Source organism: Salvelinus fontinalis, chromosome 12 (genome assembly GCF_029448725.1).
Source record: "Salvelinus fontinalis isolate EN_2023a chromosome 12, ASM2944872v1, whole genome shotgun sequence".
Taxonomy (NCBI): domain Eukaryota; kingdom Metazoa; phylum Chordata; class Actinopteri; order Salmoniformes; family Salmonidae; genus Salvelinus; species Salvelinus fontinalis.
Genome location: NC_074676.1, coordinates 27,778,172 through 27,798,757, shown reverse-complemented (window position 1 = coordinate 27,798,757; position 20,586 = coordinate 27,778,172). Strand labels below are relative to the sequence as shown.

The 20,586-nt window shown below is 40.6% G+C and overlaps 1 protein-coding gene across 1 annotated transcript in view; it reads left to right on the top strand.

The window, feature by feature from the left end:
* Positions 1–384: 384 nt before the first annotated feature.
* Positions 385–20,586, top strand: part of LOC129867073 (insulin-like growth factor 1 receptor) — a 181,681-nt gene continuing 161,479 nt past the window's right edge. Inside the window, exons 1-2 of the mRNA XM_055940230.1 lie at positions 385–1,425; positions 18,717–19,280. Coding sequence (XP_055796205.1) covers positions 1,332–1,425; positions 18,717–19,280 — 658 coding nt within the window. The 5' untranslated portion in view covers positions 385–1,331. The remainder of the gene's footprint in view (positions 1,426–18,716; positions 19,281–20,586) is intronic.

Here is a 20,586-nt window from a genome sequence, read left to right as displayed (position 1 = left end):
AACAGTTATAACACATTGGTTGAAACTGTGTGTTTGTTATGGTGCTTGCCCATGACTGCACGGGCAATAATAAAAGTAGCCTAATAATTAATAACAGTAGCCTGGTCATATGTCAACACACAATTTGGCAAATTCAGAAATAACAATCTCACAAATGTTTATTACCGATTTACAAATGTAGCCTATACAACGGGAGCTATAATTAACCGTTTACAAACGATTTATAACCTTTTGTTATACTTTTTTTTGCAGGGATGCGTCTTTTTATTAGGCTAAATTACATTTAAAATGATCTTAACATTGGTTATCCATGTCATTGGCTGCTTGCTCCATTCCAGCTTTTCTCCGTGACTTGCCGTATGCTTAGTGCTATGTGTTTCTGTGTGAGCGGAGCTTACTCTTGTTTACAGCAGTGATTCTACGGACTGGAGACCGAAAACGAGGGCCAGTGATAGGATTGCTGCTTACTTGAGCTATACGGGAAAACAAAAAAATACACATCATCACCCATAAATGGCTCACAGGACATAACGGAAGCTTGAGTTTGGTGCAAGTATACCATACTACACCCCAACCGAAGCTCTTAAACTTGATAGTCTACTGTTGCGTGGCATAAGTCTTTTTTTCAGCCGCAAAGGAGACGATTGACTGCGTTAACAGCGAAAACAGACAGTGCAGGGGGCGGGAGAAAAGGGGGGTGAGATTGGTGAAACAATTTCTGCTGTGGAGGATATTTTGGATTGCGCCCTGTTGGAAAGGCTCATTGAACGGAGTTACGTTCTCATTCATTTCCATTCTCAGCCACCACCCTGTGGAACTGGCCGTAGATTCTCCTTCTAATTCTCATCACTCAGACGGAAATGAATGATAGAAGATTGGAATTCCCTTTGGTCTACTACAAGTGAACGTTGTTCGATTGCGAGTCATAAAAACTCCTGCGCACAATTACTGGGGTTTCAAGAAATGGAGACTGAGGATGCGGATTACCATCATCTGTCGAGTGAAATCAGTGGCACGAATGTCTTGCCAGCAATCCTTAAATCATTGTGTCGTTGGCAAGAATAACGAATTGTTTTAATTTATTTAATCTTATATACATTTTTAATATATAGGCCTAGGCTATATATAATTCCATCAAAACTTGGAAAAATAGTAGGTTATACTCTGAACACGAATTTGTATCGACCTGTCAAACAGTGTAGCATATTTGCTGGACCACGTTTTTTTTTCTTTTTTACTTTTTGTGAACTCGGTGGCATCATCTCCCCTTTCCACTATTTTGGAATTAAGTTATTTGCTTTTTAGAGAGGTGAATAATTAATTGATCAGGAATGAGATCTGGGACAGAGAGGAATACTTTGACCTTGTTTTGGGGTCTGATGCTATTTGTCTCCACTATCTGCCTATGGACCGCAAATGGAGAAAGTAAGTGCCATTGTGATGTCCTACTCAAAATATTACGGTATACCTTGTCAGGTTTCTTCGGGTTTATCCTCATTCATGCGAGCCGTTACAATGCAACAATGTTTTGTCGCTAATGGTTTAACATTGTAGCTATTTTATGTTATTATTATTTAGTTACAGCTTTATTGTTGGTCTGACTACAGTATCAGTATCTTGTTTTGGTCCACATGACTGTAAAGAGATACATAGGCCTACATGCTAGGCTACATGTTATTGTAGGCTTCATCGCCAGGCTCACGTCAATTCAGAGATTCATTAATTTGAGAGTAGGTTGAATAGCAAAAGAAAATTGATGATTTTTTAAAATAATGCCGTATCTAGCTTGACTTAGCTATGGAAATAGCTGAAAATATGGTCACATTGCATAATGTAAACATATATCACATTAGGCTTTGAGATTGTTGATTTTTCCACAGTAGCCAACAAACATATTAGCCTATATGTTTTTGATTTTGTTTCAATCTTATAGGCTCATATATTTTAGCAATGAATTAGGCCTACACCCGTAAAAATTTGAGCCTTTATAATAATGCTTTCCGGCAAACGAACGAGGATGAATCCATGGATGAAGGTTAGCCTACTACTTCGACCATGTGGCCATTTTGCATTCGTAGCGGTGGTGGTAGCGCGCGGTTTCCGAGTCCCACCAATGTCATTATGTGTATGCACATGCACGCGCATACTATAGGTAAATACTGTCCTATTGGTTTATCTTAGCTTTTGGCCTTTTATTTTAGCGACAAAAAAATGCATATAGAACCTGATGTCACATCCTGGAGGACTGTGTTAAATTAAATAAGCCTAGTTTTTCACCAGTTTACAATAGCCTATACAATGGAATAGTGTGTCTCTTTATCCACTTCAGTGCATTCAAATAAAGGTACAGTCTTAGAAAAAAAGGTGCTATCTAGAACCAAAAAGGGTTCTTTGGCTGACCCAATAGAATAACCCTTTGAATAACCACTTTTGGTTCCGTGTAGAACCCTAACTGGTTCCACAGCTGTTTTTTTAGTTTACTCAACTTTTCGATCTGTCTTACCTGAACGTAACATTTTTTTTTTGGCCCAAATTTAGCTCCAACTTGAGAAAATGTTGTCGATTTAAAGTTATGTGTTTGCTCAACTTGTCTCAAATGCTTACTCAACTAGAAATTATTATTTGGGCATCTTCACTAAAAAATGCTGTGGAACAAGTTACACACACACAGTGCTTTTGGCATGCAATGTTTTCAACATACATATTTGACATACATGATGAGATTGTGCATGTTCATTTATACAGTAATTATTATTCAACATCTCCTCACCTGGGATTTTAACTCATAATCTCTTGGTTCACGGCACACCGATCTTCCTGCTACGCCACCAATTCTGTGTCAATGACTGATTTCATCTGTGTTGCTATACTTTGCACTTCAAAGTAAATCTCAGCTCTGTTAAAAGTACACTCAAGTAAAAGTATTATTAAAGAGTAACATTAAAACAAAGTAATATTCCCCATCAACATTAGACAACTATACAGAAAAAACCCACATTTCATAAATAAGTCAATCAAATCAATGATGAGAGAATAGTCAGATGACTGCTAATTGACACAGACATGGTGGCATAGAAGAAAGATCGGAATGCTGTGAACCAAAAGGTAGTGAGTTCAAATCACAGACACGTTGAATAATAATTACTGAATAGATGAACATGCACAATGTAATCATGTGTGTCAAATATGTACGATGAAAATATTGTATGTCAAAAGCACTGTGTGTGTGTGTTACTACACAGACTATTTTTGTGTAAAAATTCCCAAATAATATTTTTCTAGTTGAATGAACATATGAGACAAGTTCAGCAAACACGTCATTTTAAGTTGACTGAGTTTTTGCCTAAGTTTTCTCAAGTTGGTGCTAAAAAAGTTGGAGCCTAAAAATGTTAAGTTCAGGTGACACTTTGACCGAAAAGTTGAGTAAACTAAAACAGGCTGTGGAACTAGTTACTTAATAATAATTAGTTGAAACTACTATATATATTTTTTTGCAGTGTATGCAACCTCTTAAAAGTGGTTCAGTAGGCCTATTCAGCCTATTCAGAAACAAGGACAAAGTCATTGGATACTCAAGTATCCAAAATGATTGTTAATATGCCATAAGTAGGCAAACAAGTGGTGGAATGCATATGAAATGCAGAAGACCTTCTCTGCAAAATTAAATTTACAATTGAGGTATTCTATTGACAATGCTGCCAGTCTTATCCACATGCATGTTCTTTGTCAAGGAAATAAACAGTTCTCAACAATTTTCTTAAAATAATTTATACATAGTTCACACAAGTGCACCACAATGACTTTGAAGGACTGAGCAGCTTGTAAAGATGTGGATTATTTTCTATAGCATAAAACAGTGCATAATTCAATGTTTTGAGGACTGTTGCTGTTGTCAGATCAGCGTTATTCTTTACATTTCCTTTACCTCATCTGTCTTGCAATTATTTTACATTTTAGTCATTTAGCAGACAGTCGTATCCAGAGCGATTTACAGGAGCAATTAGGGTTAAGTGCCTTGCGCAAGGGCACATTGACAGATTGTTCACCTAGTCGGCTCGTGGATTCAAACCAGCAACCTTTCGGTTACTGGCCCAACGCTATTAACCGCTAGGCTACCTGCCAGACATTAACTATTGCTTGCTCTAGTGGTTACCCTCAACAGCTCAGGGAACCTGGGCACCTGGTTCCTGCAACCTGTCATAGCATCTTCCAATTGTGCTGATTTATGTTAATAGTGTGCTTCATCATGTTTTGAGAAGGCTATGAAAAGGCAATGGCTTATTAGTTAGTGGAGAAGACAACTGGGCTTTGCTATAGCTTCTGACATCATCATTTGGAGCCCAGTTTCCAGCCAGCCTTCAAGAAGGGGCAGGTGTTTTTGGAGAGTGAATAAAGGGGTCAAATGTAATAAGGTTTCGGAGCAAGCTTTGCAAGGTTTGCGCAGTATCCAATTTTCTTGTCTCATTCGTTTACACCAGTAAAGACAGGTGGCGGTGTCTAACTAAATAGAAAATAGAACAAATGTTTAATCTAGTCATGTATTATCGGAATGGGAAAAGTCTAATGAGGCTCAATGCATTTCTGAAGACTGTGTCCCATCTGAATTGAGTATTTTCCCAGTTTGTGACCATTAATAACATTTAGGCTACTGTAACAGCTCACTTTGATCATGTTTGAGTTTGACTGCTGTTAATTTAAGCAACTTAGTGGAATCTCTAAGGCTAAACACCATGTGGTGGAGCAAAGTGACCCAACAGTGACGGAATCATGTCTCCTGCAAAATCGATTAGGGGTGTAAAGGTACACATATTTGTACCGAACACGGGGAGTCAGTTCAGTCCGTACTGTGAACCCGAATGAATGCATAAAAAATATACTGAACAAAAATATAAACGCAACATGCAACAATTTCAAAGATTTTACTTAGTTACAGTTCATATAAGGAAATCAGTCAATTGAAAAAAAATAATTAGTCCCTAATCTATAGATTTCACATGACTGGAAATACAAATATGCATCTGTTGGTCACATACCTTAAAAAAAAGTAGTGGCGTGGATCAGAAAACCAGTCAGTATCTGGTGTGACCACCATTTGCCTCACGCAGCGCAACACATCTCTTTCACATAGAGTTGATCAGGCTGTTGATTGTGGCCTGTAGAATGTTGTCCCACTCCTCTTCAATGGCAGGTTATGGGAGGAAACTGGAACACGCTGTCGATCCGGAGCATCCCAAACATGCTCAATGGGTGACATGTCTGGTGAGTTTGCAGTCCTTGGAAGAACTGGGACATTTTTAGCTTCCAGGAATTGTGTACAGATCCTTGCGACATGGGACCTTGCATTATCATGCTTAAATATGAGGTGATGGCGGTGGATGAATAGCATGACAATTGGCCTCAGGATCTCGTCACTGTATTTTGGTGCATTCAAATTGCCATTGATAAAATGTAATTGTGTTCGTTTTCCGTAATTTATGCCTGCCTATACCATAATCCCACCGCCACCATGGGGCACTCTGTTCACAATGTTGACATCAACCCGCTCGCCCACACAATACCATACACGTGGTCTGCGGTTGTGAGGCCGGTTGGACGTCGGTTGGACGTACTGACAAATTCTCTAAAACGACATTGGCTTATGGTAGAGAAATTTACATGACATTATCTGGCAACAGCTCTGGTGGACATTCCTGCAGTAAGCATGCCAATTGCACACTCGCTCAAAACTTGAGACATCTGTGGCATTGTGTTGTGTGACAAAACTGCACATTTTAGAGTGACTTTTTATTGGCCCAGCACAAGGTGCACCTGTGTAATGATCATGCTGTTTATTCAGCTTCTTGATATGCCACACCTGTTAGGTGGATGGAATATCTTGGCAAAGGAGAAAGGTTCACCAACAGGGATGAAAACAAATTTGTGCACACCATGTCCTGGGATCTTTTATTTCCGCTCATGAAACATGGCACCAACACTACATGTTGTGTTTATATTTTTGTTCAAATAAAAACAAAAAACACTAGGCCTATAGGCTATGCTTATGCTGTGTTGTATGCCTCTTGAGTTAATCTGAGCTGAAAACAATTCTGGCTATTCCATTAAAACAACTAGAGCCTATGCGCACGTTGTTATCAAAATTTGAATCTTAATTGGTGCATTTCATACTGTCCTTTTGTGAGGCGCAGCCGGGAACAAGTTCTGTACGATGGTGAGTGGTGGGGTCGATGAACTAGGAGGATTCTCCATCATTGTTTAAATCTCCAGTTTGGGAACATTTTGTCTTCCCAGTAGATTAAATAGCGTTGGACAGAGAGTACGTCGCCACTGCTCAACGTGAATAAGCTATACAGCTGCCAACACCTCAAACATGTTGATGCATTTACCCCGACATCACCCCAATATTCCTACCTGCGGAGCAAGACGGAAACGCAAAAAAAAACATAACTACGTCTCCCCTCTGTACTCAAGCAGCCCTTCGCAGCTGATTCTACAAGAGCGATAGGTATGTTTATAGCTGTGGATATGCGCCCATTCTCGGTGGTTGAGAAGAATAAGGGGTTTCAGCACCTCGTGAAAGTGCTCGAGCCACGTTACGAACATTGTCCTCTCGGACCCATTTTAGCAAGCATGTAGTACCTGCTCTATATAAGCAGGTTAAAGCCGAAGTTGTCAATGAATTGGCCAATGCGTCCTGTGTTGCGCATACTACAGATGGATGGACCCCCAGGTCTACGGAGAGCTACTTAACAGTGACTGCCCATCAACAACAAAAACAAACAAGTAAAACTACAGTAACTGTTGGCATTTCATTTCCCCCCTGTACCGGAACCGAACTGAACTGTGACCCCAAAACCACAATACCTACCGAACTGTTGGTTTGGTGAACCGTTACACCCCTAAAATCAATACATTAAGGCCCTTCAGAAACGAATGTTCACAATTGCTCAATAAGGGGGTGCCATTTGTTTATTAGTTAAACAATGACATTACAACTCACAGATTATACTTACATACAGTCTTTATTGCTGCTGGCTGTTAGTTGCTATTTATTGGTTGTCGGCTGTTTATATTTCATGGCCTATATCTGTAGTACTTTGGTGGTTGCATTTACGTTATAAGTGAGTATGGGTATCTATCAGAAATGAAACTGACACATGGGTTCTTTAGGAGGGGTGGTTGTTTATCTATGTGATGCCTTGTTGATTTTGTATAGTTACTAGCTAGTGTGTTTGTGTAGCCCTGTGGATGTAATTGATGAGAACTGTGTTTTGTACTACGAGGAAAGGAAGGGGATGTGGGATATTGGAGATGATTTTGACATGGAAAGGAAACAGGGAACGATCTCAATTAGCATTAAAAAAGGAGGAGGACTCAAACAATTGAGAGCTATTGACCAGTGTAGTCAGGCCAGTGTTCTCGCCACTGTGAATCACAGAGTGGGGCTTTTCCCAGCATCCTGCTGAGCACGACAGAATCCCACCGCCTCTGTAGGGGCATGAAAACTTTTTACTCTTGAACTTTGGGATTCCATTGGACTTCAGTCCCTGAAGCCATGGGTGGAGTTTCTCAACATATAGCTCACCATCATGTGTAGGAGGACTGGAGACAAGTTCAGAACTTTCAGGTGTCAGACCAATACAGCCAAGATAACGGTAAATAAGTGCATGTTTACCATTTCACTTAGAGCAACAAACCTTGGTCACTTTCATTACCCAAAGGTTTAAAAAAATCAGCAACATTGAATCAAGGGCTATATTTTATGCATAGAATATACAATTATTCTGGGCATAACAAATTAATGGTCAGGCTCCATCAGGTCTTGTATACTTTCTACCCTATGCATTTTAATAATCTGTCCACGCTAATAAAATGTAATTAAGCTCGCTTTTAACTCTCACCACAGTAAACTTTCCATGCCATTGCTTCCAAGTATACAGCAAACAAGGCTCAATGATACATTGAGAGGGAGAGAGAGAGAGGGTGAGAGAGGGAGAGAGAGAGAGGGAGAAAAGGTGTGAGAGAGTTAGAGAGAGGAGAAAGTTGGTGTTTGGAAATAGAATGTGCAAAAATACTCCCACTAGGGAAACAGACATGGTTTTGTTGATTGGAAGAGTGGAGAGTTTGTGAACTGTTTTATTGGTCTTTGCTGTTCACACGGGCGGTCTCTGGACAGCCTGGCCTGGCAGCAGACAGATGCTCCTATCGAACCCCAGCCCCAGCCACACTCTGACACACACACTATTTGAGGTACTCCTTTTGGCTAGCATGACTCTTCATTTTACTCAGCTGCCTCCTTGTTGGAGCTCAAGTAAGGGTTTAAGTGAAGTGTGGGATTCAGGGCTAAAATCACAATTTAGAGTAATGATGCTATCCTCACCTTGAATGAAGACAGATCTCACTGTGTGCGTATTGTTAGACTCAGCTTCCACTGTTTGTTCATGTCCTGTGACTGCTGGCTCTTGTTTAACACAGACGCACTGGCATTTCTATTGCATAGTTACGACAGGACCCATTCCTCCTGGAAAGCAGAATGGCATTAGCTGTTACCAAGGTTACGCAGAATGGGGGTTAGATGTTCCTCTGCACTTGACATCCACGCTCCCTCTCTACCTTTGGCTAAGTGGTACAGAGGACTGTGATGCAGTGGTCCTTGTGACTGGGGCTTGGGCTAGTGACTCAGACATGAATGCATCCTCTCTCTCATGGGTGAGACAGTAAGACTCTAGGGATGTAACGATTAACCAATACGCATCAGTACTCGGGACAAATGTTTAAGATGCTAATGCATTCGGTTTGCGGGAGCCCAAACTGATCCAAAATAAGCATGCATCGGAAAGAAAACCGATTCAAACGTTACGAATCGGCGGTTTATTTTTATTCCTATTGTTTTATTCCGAAAATAAATCAATTTTGTGACTGAATTGATGCGTCCTCTCCTTCAGTTCAGTAGCCCAGGGGTTCCAAACTTTTCACTCGCACCCCCTTCCAGCATTGGGGAACATCCCACGCCCCCGCTGCGCGAGCTCGTGCCATATGGGCGCAAGCACTGTTCATGACATAAATTGTTCACCTCTTGTTGGCGGAAAGAAAATGTTGCAGGTTTAAAGCTTATTTCCTGCAATTATGCACATGTTGTCATGGGGTACATAGAAAATGTGGCAGGTTTAAAACACATTTTCTTGAAATTCTATGTATTTTGCCATGTTAAATGTGTATTCATGTGATATTTGAGTAACTCGAACATTACTACAAAATCTACGAGCTAAAAAGCCTAGCTAAAAAATGTTAGCTGACATGAGCTAGTTGATCTGGACATGTCTGACAAGTTATAAATAGCTCTCTAAGGTATACAATGACTGACATGACAAGAGGAATACTGATGATGCACTACCCAATTTAAAAATGTCACCTTGTGCGTTCTACTATTACAACGTTCAAGAGTAATTTGATATACACTACCAGTCAAAAGTTTGGATACACCTACTCATTCAAGGGTTTTTCTTTATTTTTACTATTTTCTACGTTGTAGAATAACAGTGAAGACATCAAATCTATGAAATAACACATATGGAATCATGTAGTAACCAAAAAAGTGTTAAACAAATCAAAATATATTTTATATTGTAGATTCTTCAAGTAGCCACCCTTTGCCTTGATGACAGCTTCACTTTACAAGCTTGACATTCTCTACTTTGAAGAATCTCAAATATAACATATTTTTTAATTGTTTAACACTTTTTTGGTCATTACATGATTACATATGTGTTATTTCATGGTTTTGATGTCTTCACTATGTCCCATAAGGCAGCGCACAATTGGCCCAGACTGTAGTGACGCCTCTAGCACTGAGATGCAGTGCCTTAGAACGCTGCCCCACTCTGGAGCCCAAAATGTGTAGAATTGTATTTTAAAAAAGCAATTTTTCTCTGCAACATGCTAAAATGTGTTGAAATGCAGTAAGTTACCTGATATTTATTTTTTAGGATGAATACATCCCCTCCCCCATAAACAATATATACCACACACGATAGTCCTGTCCTAATAATTTCTAACATGCTGACCACACCGCCCGCGTTGCAAAATAAATGTAAACGTTCATGTTATTACATTTTTTGCATCCACACTGCTCGTGCACGCCAACGAGCGTCTGATTTGCCAAGCGCTAAAATAGAAGTCAGTTCTATTTGTGAAGCTGAACGCGATGCAAGTCCTGCCTCTCCCATCTCCTCATTGGTTTATAGAAGCAGATACCCACGTGCCATCTCCTCATTGGTTATTCCCACGTGGGTGATTGAAAGATGAACTGAGTTCGGTCGGTAGTCGTGGTAACTATGAAAGTTAGATGCCAATCGCCATATAAGTCCAAAGAAGAAAAAGCTTGGAAGGAGGAGAGATGACTAGAAAATATTTGGTTTACCCTTTTATCTATGGATTAATTGTCAGAGTAACAACTCACGGTTTATATCCTAGGACAAATTAGCTATCAACAGCAAGCTAGCTAAATAGGACAAGTTAGCTAGCTAAATTTCCATAAATATTTAATGCTTTTTGACCTGTTCCCAAATTAACATAATTGGTTCAGAGTTTGTTTTGATATTTCAACCTGCGTGTCATGATCGCGTTTGATGTGGGGGGACAAAATCAATTTGCGCAAAATGGCGCACGCGCGCGGCCGGTTTGAGTACGGTGTAATCGAATTGAACCGAATCGCATCAATTCGTTCCCCTAATCAAACCGAATCGTACACTGAATCGTTTCAGACTAAAACGTATTGTTCCTGTAACGTATCAGAGCCCATGTATCTAGATGCATATCAAATCATTCATGAAAGGAGAGATGCACATTCCTATAAGAGTCCTACTCTATCTCATGACTGGAAGTACTCACTGTGGAAGTACCCACTGTGCCTCTTCCCATCCCTCAGCCCTGGTTCCGCTAAGGGGGCAGTGATGCCGGCATATCGTGTTTCACCCCCAGCGAGGGAGTCAGCGCAGTGTGCATGCCTGTGTGTGTGTGTGCCTTGTGCCTTGTGCTCAGCTCTACTCTCTCACTGCAGTCCACACAGCGTGGCAGGCAGCCTGACAGGAACTGTGCAGGCAGGGATGGGAAAGTGTGTCACTGTGCTAGTTTATGAGAGTGCAGTCAAATCCTGTCCTACGGCCTCTCCAGGCTGCCAGCTGAGGTTTACAATGCTTAATTAAACACTTATTTAAAGTGGGCTGTCAAGAGTATTTGCTCATATGCAATCTCTGGCCAGACGCATACATGATCATGTACTGTGGCCCACGGGTTTAATAGCCCATGTAGTATTGTACAATTTGCAGTATGATTGCAAGTGTTATCTCTTCTAATAGATTGCACAGTGACAGGCTGCAGATCAAGAGACTGTGGCCAGATCCATATTGAAACAGTGACTTTCATCATTTTTATGATTGTTCTGGGGGAACATCCTCTCTTTGGTAATGTGCAGCTCTTTGATTTGTAACACTTGATATGGACAAACCATATAAATAAGCTGCAACATACTGTGGATGTCGTTTCAAATGGCTGGGGAGGTAATGTTTCAGCCTCAATAGCTCAACTGCTCAACGTAAGTGGTATTGGAATGTGACCTGATTGTGCAAACCCATTAAACATGACTATAAACTATATTTAAAAGACGGCAGGTATGTGTGTGTTTACCCCTTCTCTGCCATGCTGCAGTCGGGCCGAGGTGAGGGTTTGGAGTGTTTGTAAGGGGGTGACAGTGTTGTGTTACTAGTCTGGGTCTGATATCTGAACCTGTGCTTTTGAAGTGAGGACCATGCAGGGGAAGTGGCCCACCAGACCACTGGTCAGATGACTTCCAGCATGTGGGGGATTAAGTCAAGTTGAGGTGTCAGGTGTGAGGGACAAGTTTCAAGTTTTATTAGTCGTATGTACAGGATTACACCTGGTATACACCGTCCAATTAAATCCTTACTTGCAGGTTCCTTCTCGGCAATGCAACAGCAATAAGAAATAAGAAAAGATAAGAATACGAACATAAATTACATGGCTCAGAATAGAATAAACATTTGAGCACAGTATAAAAAAACAAACCAAGGTTGAGCAGGAACCGGCAAGACTTGTGCCCTCCTCAGCGCTGCCATCTTACATTCAACTCGGAGGGATGGAGGGACCTGGTCCACTGCATTTGCAACTGTTCATCAGGCTCTCACATTTGTCTGCATTAGAGGTCGACCGATTATGATTTTTCAACGCCAATGCCGATTAGTGGAGGACCAAAAAAAGCCGATACCGATTAATTGGACGATTTTTATATATACATATTTGTAATAATGACAAATGCAACAATACTGAATGAACACTTTTATTTTAACTTAATATAATACATCAATAAAATCTATTTGGTCTCAAATAAATAATGAAACATGTTCAATTTGGTTTAAATAATGCAAAAACTAAGTGTTGGAGAAGAAAGTAAAAGTGCAATATTTGCCATGTAAAAAAGCTAACGTTTAAGTTCCTTGCTCAGAACATGAGAACATATGAAAGCTGGTGGTTCCTTTTATCATGAGTCTTCAATATCCCAGGTAAGAAGTTTTAGGTTGTAATTATTATAGGAATTATGGGAATATTTCTCTCTATACCATTTGTATTTCATATACCTTTGACTATTGGATGTTCTTATAGGCACTATAGTATTGCCAGCCTAATCTTGGGAGTTGATAGGCTTGAAGTCATAAACAGCGCAATGCTTGAAGCACAGCGAAGAGCTGCTGGCAAATGCAGGAAAGTGCTGTTTGAATGAATGCTTACGAGGCTGCTGCTGCCTACCACCGCTCAGTCAGACTGCTCTATCAAATCATATACTTAATTATAATATAATAACACACAGAAATATGAGCCTTAGGTCATTAATATGGTCAAATCCGGAAACTATAATTTTGAAAACTTAACGTTTATTCTTTCAGTGAAATACGGAACTGTTCCGAATTTTATCGAATGGGTGGCATCCCTAAGTCTAAATATTGCTGTTACATTGCACAACCTTCAATGTTATGTCATAAATATGTACAATTCTGGCAAATTAATTACGGTCTTTGTTAGTTAGAAATGATCTTCACTCAGTTCGCAACGAGCCAGGCGGCCCAAACTGCTGCATATACCCTGACTCTGCTTGCACAGAACGCAAGAGAAGTGACAATTTCCCTAGTTAAAAGAAATTCATGTTAGCAGGCAATATTAACTAAATATGCAGGTTTAAAAATATATACTTGTGTATTGATTTTAATAAAGGCATTGATGTTTATGGTTAGGTACATTGGTGCAACGACAGTGCTTTTTTTCGCGAATGCGCTTGTTAAATCATCACCCGTTTGGCGAAGTAGGCTGTGATTCAATGATAAATTAACAGGCACTGCGATTATATGCAACAAGGACAAGCTAGATAAACTAGTAATATCATCAACCATGTGTAGTTAACTAGTGATTATGTTAAGATTGATTGTTTTTTATAAGATAAGTTTAATGCTAGCTAGCAACTTACCTTGGCTCCTTGCTGGACTCGCATAACAGGTAGTCAGCCTGCCACGCAGTCTCCTCGTGGAGTGCAATGTAATCGGCCATAATCGGTGTCCAAAAATGCTGATTACCGATTGTTATGAAAACTTGAAATCGGCCCTAATTAATCGGCCATTCCGATTAATCGGTCGACCTCTAGTCTGCATATCTGAGAAAAACAAACTATGTAAAAAATAGACTAGAACTGAAAAGTGTACAGGATAGCATAATGTGTTCTGATGGACAGAAACTTGTGGGTGAGTAAATTCAACAAGGTCCAGCCCCAGTGTTTTTTTCCCATCACATTACATTTCAAAGCCAAGAAAATACTTCCTCCTCTTAACAACTTTTCTGGAGTTTACAGCGGGAAAATATACAATTGATCCCATTCCGAGAATGGTCTCATACTGGTCTTTTAAATGGTTTCAGTAACCTCTGATAAACAGATACTGATCTTGAGTTGGGACTGACTTCCTGTTATGGGACGCAGCTTAACCGTGAAAGTTCAGTTAACGCAGAACGTGATTTCTTTTTATCTGTTAAGAGATTGCGGCTGATATATTGTGATAGTCAAGGGGTTTACTACCCTTGGATTTTTACTTTGTTTGAGGATAGCAATATGCTTGATTTCACTCTTTCACAGGGTCACCTGTGTGTGTGTTTGTTTGTGTGTGTATGACTGTGTGTGGAAGACATTCCTATGTAAGGTCAGGGCAAGGTTATCAATCATAACCATGACCCGCTCGATTCCATTACACGCTGGAGATATGTGTGTTTACTCAGCAGTGTGAACAGTGCAAAGGGACAGGAAGAAGCACTTTATTCTATGTGTGCTTATCCCACTGTGAGGACAGTGGCCAGACACAGCTGTTACACAACAATAGGAAATTACTCCTGTCATGGTTGGCATTTCATTAATTTCCCCCATACGCTCTGTTCAAATCACTTTGGACAAATATGAAAATTGTTTAGATATAAAATACAGTCAAAAGGGATGCCAGTGTAATGCACCTTAATTCACCTTTATTGCTTATTAAGTGATAGCCCATCACAACATATGGATCAGGCTTAGCAGGGTGCACAGATCCCCGATGGCTTACCTTTGAGGCAGATCTACTCAAGCCTTTTCCAACGAAATGATTGGAATTCCTGGTGCTTAACACAGTTAATGACTATAACAAGTGGGTGAGAAAGGAGGGAGTAGGAGTCTCTTTCTCCTGCTCTCTCTCTCCCCCTTTGTTGGCGTTATGTGGGAGAAGAGGATGTGGTGTTATGTTGGTTTGAGAACAGCGATGTCGCGACATGTTCAGGTGGAGGAGTGTCACAGGTTTACTAGTACTATTAGACATTCTACTAGTGTGGTCTTTTGTCAATCAATCAATCAAATGTATTTATAAAGCCGTTTTTACATCAGCAGTTTTCACAGTGCTTATACAGAAACTGAGCCTAATACCCCCAAAGAGCAAGGAATGCAGATGTAATTGCCACAATAGCGTTCCAAAATACTTCTAATTTAATTCACCTTCTTCTTTTATTGCCGATGGGTTTTACACCAATAGCAAGGCCTCAGATAGTCTTGCCTGGCAGAAACTCTATCTCCTCCGTTGCCACAATATCCACCACTGCCCCTGCTCCTGTCTTTTCCCCACCAGACTCCCCCTGATTCTATTAATGCCTCCAACAGGAAGTGAGGCCAAGAGTTTCTCTTTACTTAACAAACAAATTAGTCTTTGTGTTTGAGTTGCTCCACCCCTCCTCCCCTCTCTCTGGCTGGTCGAGGAGCAGGGAAATTCTCAATGAAACAAAGAGGACATGCAGCTTGGTGGCTCAGAAGTGGATCCCCAGAGCTTTAGTTTCGATAGGAGAAAGCAAATACTATTTTCAACGGGAGTAATCATTTCCGTTCTAAATTTGAAAAAAGTCTACCACACTGACAGGAGAAAATAAAGTCCATTCATCCTGATAAACAATGCGCTCACTATTTTTGTCAGGATAGATTGAAAAAGGAACTTCAAGCATGATATTTTGTCACTACTGAAGTTGAATCTCTTTTAGGCTAGCCTACTGCTAGAAATAATGAGAGAGTAAATGTTTTGCCTATGGTGCAGTATGTGTTCCATGGATGTCATTCATATGAAAGAAGAGATGGCATCTTTTGGCTTCCATTCATTTTCAATAAAATTCTAATCTAAGTAGCAGTAGATCAACATGATTCAACTGGGAAGTAAAAAAAAAAAAAAAAAAAAAAAAAGTATTTTATTTCACCTTTATTTAACCAGGTAGGCTAGTTGAGAACAAGTTCTAATTTACAACTGCGATCTGGCCAAGATAAAGCATAGCAGTGTGAACAGACAACAACACAGAGTTACAGATGGAGTAAACAATAAACAAGTCAATAACACAGTAGGAAAAAAATTAGTCTATATACATTGTGTGCAAAAGGCATGAGGAGGTAGGCAATAAATAGGCCATAGGAGCGAATAATTACAATTTAGCAGATTAACACTGGAGTGATAAATCATCAGATGATCAATGTGCAAGTAGAGATACTGGTGTGCAAAAGAGCAGAAAAGTAAATAAATAAAAACAGTAAGGGGATGAGGTAGGTAAATTGGGTGGGCTGTTTACAGATGGACTATGTACAGCTGCAGCGATCGGTTAGCTGCTCAGATAGCAGATGTTTAAAGTTGGTGAGGGCAATAAAAGTCTCCATCTTCAGCGATTTTTGCAATTCGTTCCAGTCCCAGGCAGCAGAGAACTGGAAGGAAAGGCGGCCAAATGAGGTGTTGGCTTTTGGGATGATCAGTGAGATATACCTGCTGGAGCGCGTGCTACGGGTGGGTGTTAGCGTGACCAGTGAACTGAGATAAGGCGGAGCTTTACCTAGCATGGACTTATAGATGACCTGAAGCAAGTGGGTCTGGCGACGAATATGTAGCGAGGGCCAGCCGACTAGAGCATACAGGTCGCAGTGGTGGGTGGTGTAAGGTGTTTTAGTAACAAAACGGATGGCACGATGTTAAACTGCATCTAGTTTGCTGAGTAGAGTATTGGAAGCTATTTTGTAGATGACATCGCCGAAGTCGATGATCGGTAGGATAGTCAGTTTTACTAGGGTAAGTTTGGCGGCGTGAGTGAAGGAGGCTTTGTTGCAAAATAGAAAGCCGATTCTTGATTTGATTTTGGATTGGAGATGTTTAATATGAGTCTGGAAGGAGAGTTTAGCTTTAGCTTTTGTTATGGTCATTATTGTGAGGTTAGGTACAGTTTAGTTCATTGTTCAACTTTGTGGAAATTAGCAGAAAACATAGCGTCAATTAAATGGTGTGTTGACAGGGATCAGGGCCGGGTGGTTTAAAGCAGGACAATTTGTCACTGCACAGGCCCTGTGACGCTGACACTCATTGAGAGGGTGTCCTAAGCCTCTGTAAGAACATTACAGGTTTAGCCAAAGGAGCTCATATGTCAAGACATTTCTTCTACTGATTACTTCACCTTCCAAGTAGCATTTCAAACCTCTTGTAGATCTGTCGGGTGTTCTAGGATTTTTTTGTAGTGTTTTACATTTTTTATTTTTTATTTTTATATCACACATTACTGCCTTGACCAATACCGGCCTTGACCAATACCTGCCTTGACCAATACCTGCCTTGACCAATACCGGCCTTGACCAATACCTGCCTTGACCAATACCTGCCTTGACCAATACCGGCCTTGACCAATACCGGCCTTGACCAATACCTGCCTTGACCAATACCTGCCTTGACCAATACCGGCCTTGACCAATACCTGCCTTGACCAATACCTGCCTTGACCAATACCTGCCTTGACCAATACCTGCCTTGACCAATACCGGCCTTGACCAATACCTGCCTTGACCAATACCTGCTTTGGACAGGGAGTTGGTAATGAGTGTAGCAGGTCTCCCTCCTACTGTGAAAGGGCATATGTTAATAATACTGCTTGTTTTGTTTTGCCTTTGTACTACAGTCCTGAGAATCTTAACACATTCCATGGTATGTCATGGCTACAATGTAGCTCTGCTTCCCTGGTGAGAATGGACTGTTAGAAGAAATCATTATTACATCATTACATACTGTACGTATCAATAGACCCAGAGGAGATGGCTTGCTCCAAGTGTTACAGTGAAATTATTAGCTTGGGTTTATAGGGAGACAGGCGCCAAGCAACAGCCAATACAGGTAGATGTGGGACATATAGTTTTGTTTACGTTCTGACAGTACATTTAGTGTTATCCATGAAACACTTAGGTTAACAGGGACTGGGTTTTATATGGTTTGTTATCATAGCAGTCTTTCAGTGGTGATATCCCATTATGTATGCTTGTATCCATTCCCACTTGGAGTAATTGACAGACACAATTAAAAGCAGAGATGATTGTCATTAATGAATAATAGATCAAGGTGTCAGTGTGTATGAGTGTGTGTGTATGAGAGAGATAGTCAACTTCGGGCACTTTGGTTTCGTGTGTTGCTTTCTGTGTGCTGAGCTAAGATGGATGGGATCTTTTTAAACACGGGTTATCCCGGTAAAGGAGAGGAACTTAGGATCCCAGATCTTACCAAAATATATTGCAATAGAATCTGAAAATATTGACCCTTGTCATTGAGAAAGAGAACTTCTGACGCCTGCTCAGAATGGAGAGCACACTCACCTCAGATGACCCTGTCTGTTTGTCTCTCTCTTGTCACAGTAAAATTAATAGTTATATCCATAAAACAATAGCAAAATAAACTTTTGTACATGAAGAGAACAACATAAGACATCCTGTTTTAAGCACTATCAAGTCCAGATATTTTCAGAGATGATCTCAAGAAGATTAGATTACATCCTATTAATGGCTGCTGTGCTTGTTATTTTGGTGCTGTCATCTTACAGTATGTCTGGGACTGGCTGACAGTTAACCTTTAAGCCAGGTCACTACCTGAAAATACTTGAAATTGGATTTTCATCATAGACATGGTAAACAGATTAACACAATGAATAGGTATGCAGACAAATTGATAAATAAATTCTAAAATCAAATTTAATGGTACATTTTATTTAGGTACATTGAATAAAGGAAAAACAAATACTGTGTTTTAAAATTATTAACTAAGATGTGTAATAATTATGTAATGTGTGATTTTTCTTTCCCTTTCTCTCTCCAGTCTGTGGTCCAAGTATTGACATACGTAATGACATCAGTGAGTTCAAGCGTCTGGAGAACTGCACGGTGGTGGAGGGCTTCCTGCAGATCCTCCTCATCGGAGACAAGACCAACAACCTCAACCAGGAGCTCTTCCGCTCCCTCAGCTTCCCCAAGCTGACCGTCATCACCGACTACCTGCTCCTGTTCCGCGTCTCCGGCCTGGACAGCCTCAGCACGCTCTTCCCCAACCTCAACGTCATCCACGGACGCAACCTCTTCTACAACTATGCCCTGGTTATCTTTGAGATGACCAGTCTGAAGGACATCGGCCTGTACAACCTGAGGAACATCACGCGAGGGGCCATCCGGATCGAGAAGAACCCGGAGCTCTGCTACCTGGACTCTGTGGACTGGTCTCTCATCATGGACGCAGAGTTCAACAACTTCATTGCGGGGAACAAGCAGTCCAAGGAGTGTGGTGATGTGTGTCCAGGCATCACGGAGGACAACGCTCAGTGCATCAAGACCAGCTTTAACGGCAACTTTAACTCTCGCTGCTGGACATCCAACCACTGCCAGAAAGGTAAGGAGCTCTGAGCTTTTCTCTTTACAGTGTGGGCAGCAGAGACCCAGTCAGGGTCACAGAGGACAGCCTGTTCACAGAGCTCCTGTTTATTGCTATCTATTTTTTTTTACAATCTTTGTTTACGCCTGCAGAAAAGGAGATTTGTTTGTTTGTTTTTTAAGGTTTTAAGGAAGATTATTTCCCAAATACCTGGGGTATTTGGCAGTTTGTCTATTCCACTTGTGATGCAAGCCTTTTGCATAAGTCTCTGATATAGGTAGGTGGGTTCCAGTCTCGCAAACATTCTCAAATTGTGCATTTCTTCCCCAGTGAACAAATCCCATGAATCTATGCAGTGTTTTCCCTTCATTTTCAGCAGGGAGAAGGATTGTCCCCTGTCCAGTAAAAACCTTTCCTCTCTGTTTATTATGGAGGCCTTTTCTTTAGATCAACCTATTTGCTGACAGAACTAAGGATGGGTGCATTATACAGCTCTTGGTATTAAATACATGCTCAGTTGAGGTTACTTTTGCTCTTCCTGTCTGGACCATATCAGGTCAATATTTACTATATCTTACCTGATGTGATGAATAAGTTATGACACACCACACTACAGCACAATTATTTAAAGGCTATGAAAAATGAAGGATAAGTTTCAGGTAGCCTCTTTATAGTTATATTATTAAGATGTATATCTGTCTATTACTCACAGATATAACATTTGAATTAAGTAAATATATACAATTAATGTCTGGTTGTAAGACTTTAACAGCTAACAATTTACTTATTTAGGACTGGACTCCTTAATTGGTGAAACTGACACGCCTGTTTGGGATATTGCAACAAGAAAGATGTTTCTACAAACAACAAACAAAGTTTTTTCCCCCCTCAGTCATCATTGCACACACGATAGGACAGCAAAATATGCGCTGCAATGCTCCTCTTCTTTCTTTTCATCAACAAAACAAAAACAATAACAAAGACACTGGGCGAACAGTGGTGCTGTTTACACTAATGCGGATTCCATCTTTCAGGGCAAGGCATAGTGGAAAAAGTTGTTTTGTTGTCTTTCTTAGGCATAGTGGGTGTTGTTGTTGATGTTGATGTGTTGATGTGTGGGTGAGAGGGTGACAGCATTGACCAACCAGACTCCCACCGTAACGTATTTATTTGTTTTGTCTAGACTATTAGTGAGAGCTTGAGTGAGACAGCGCCTTTTTAAAGCCTGTTTAGAGTGTCTCTCTGTGTGGACAGTTTCTGCAGAATCTCCCAGGTCCAAATAAAAGGGGTTCAGATAAATTTGCCAGGTGAAGGAGATGAGGTC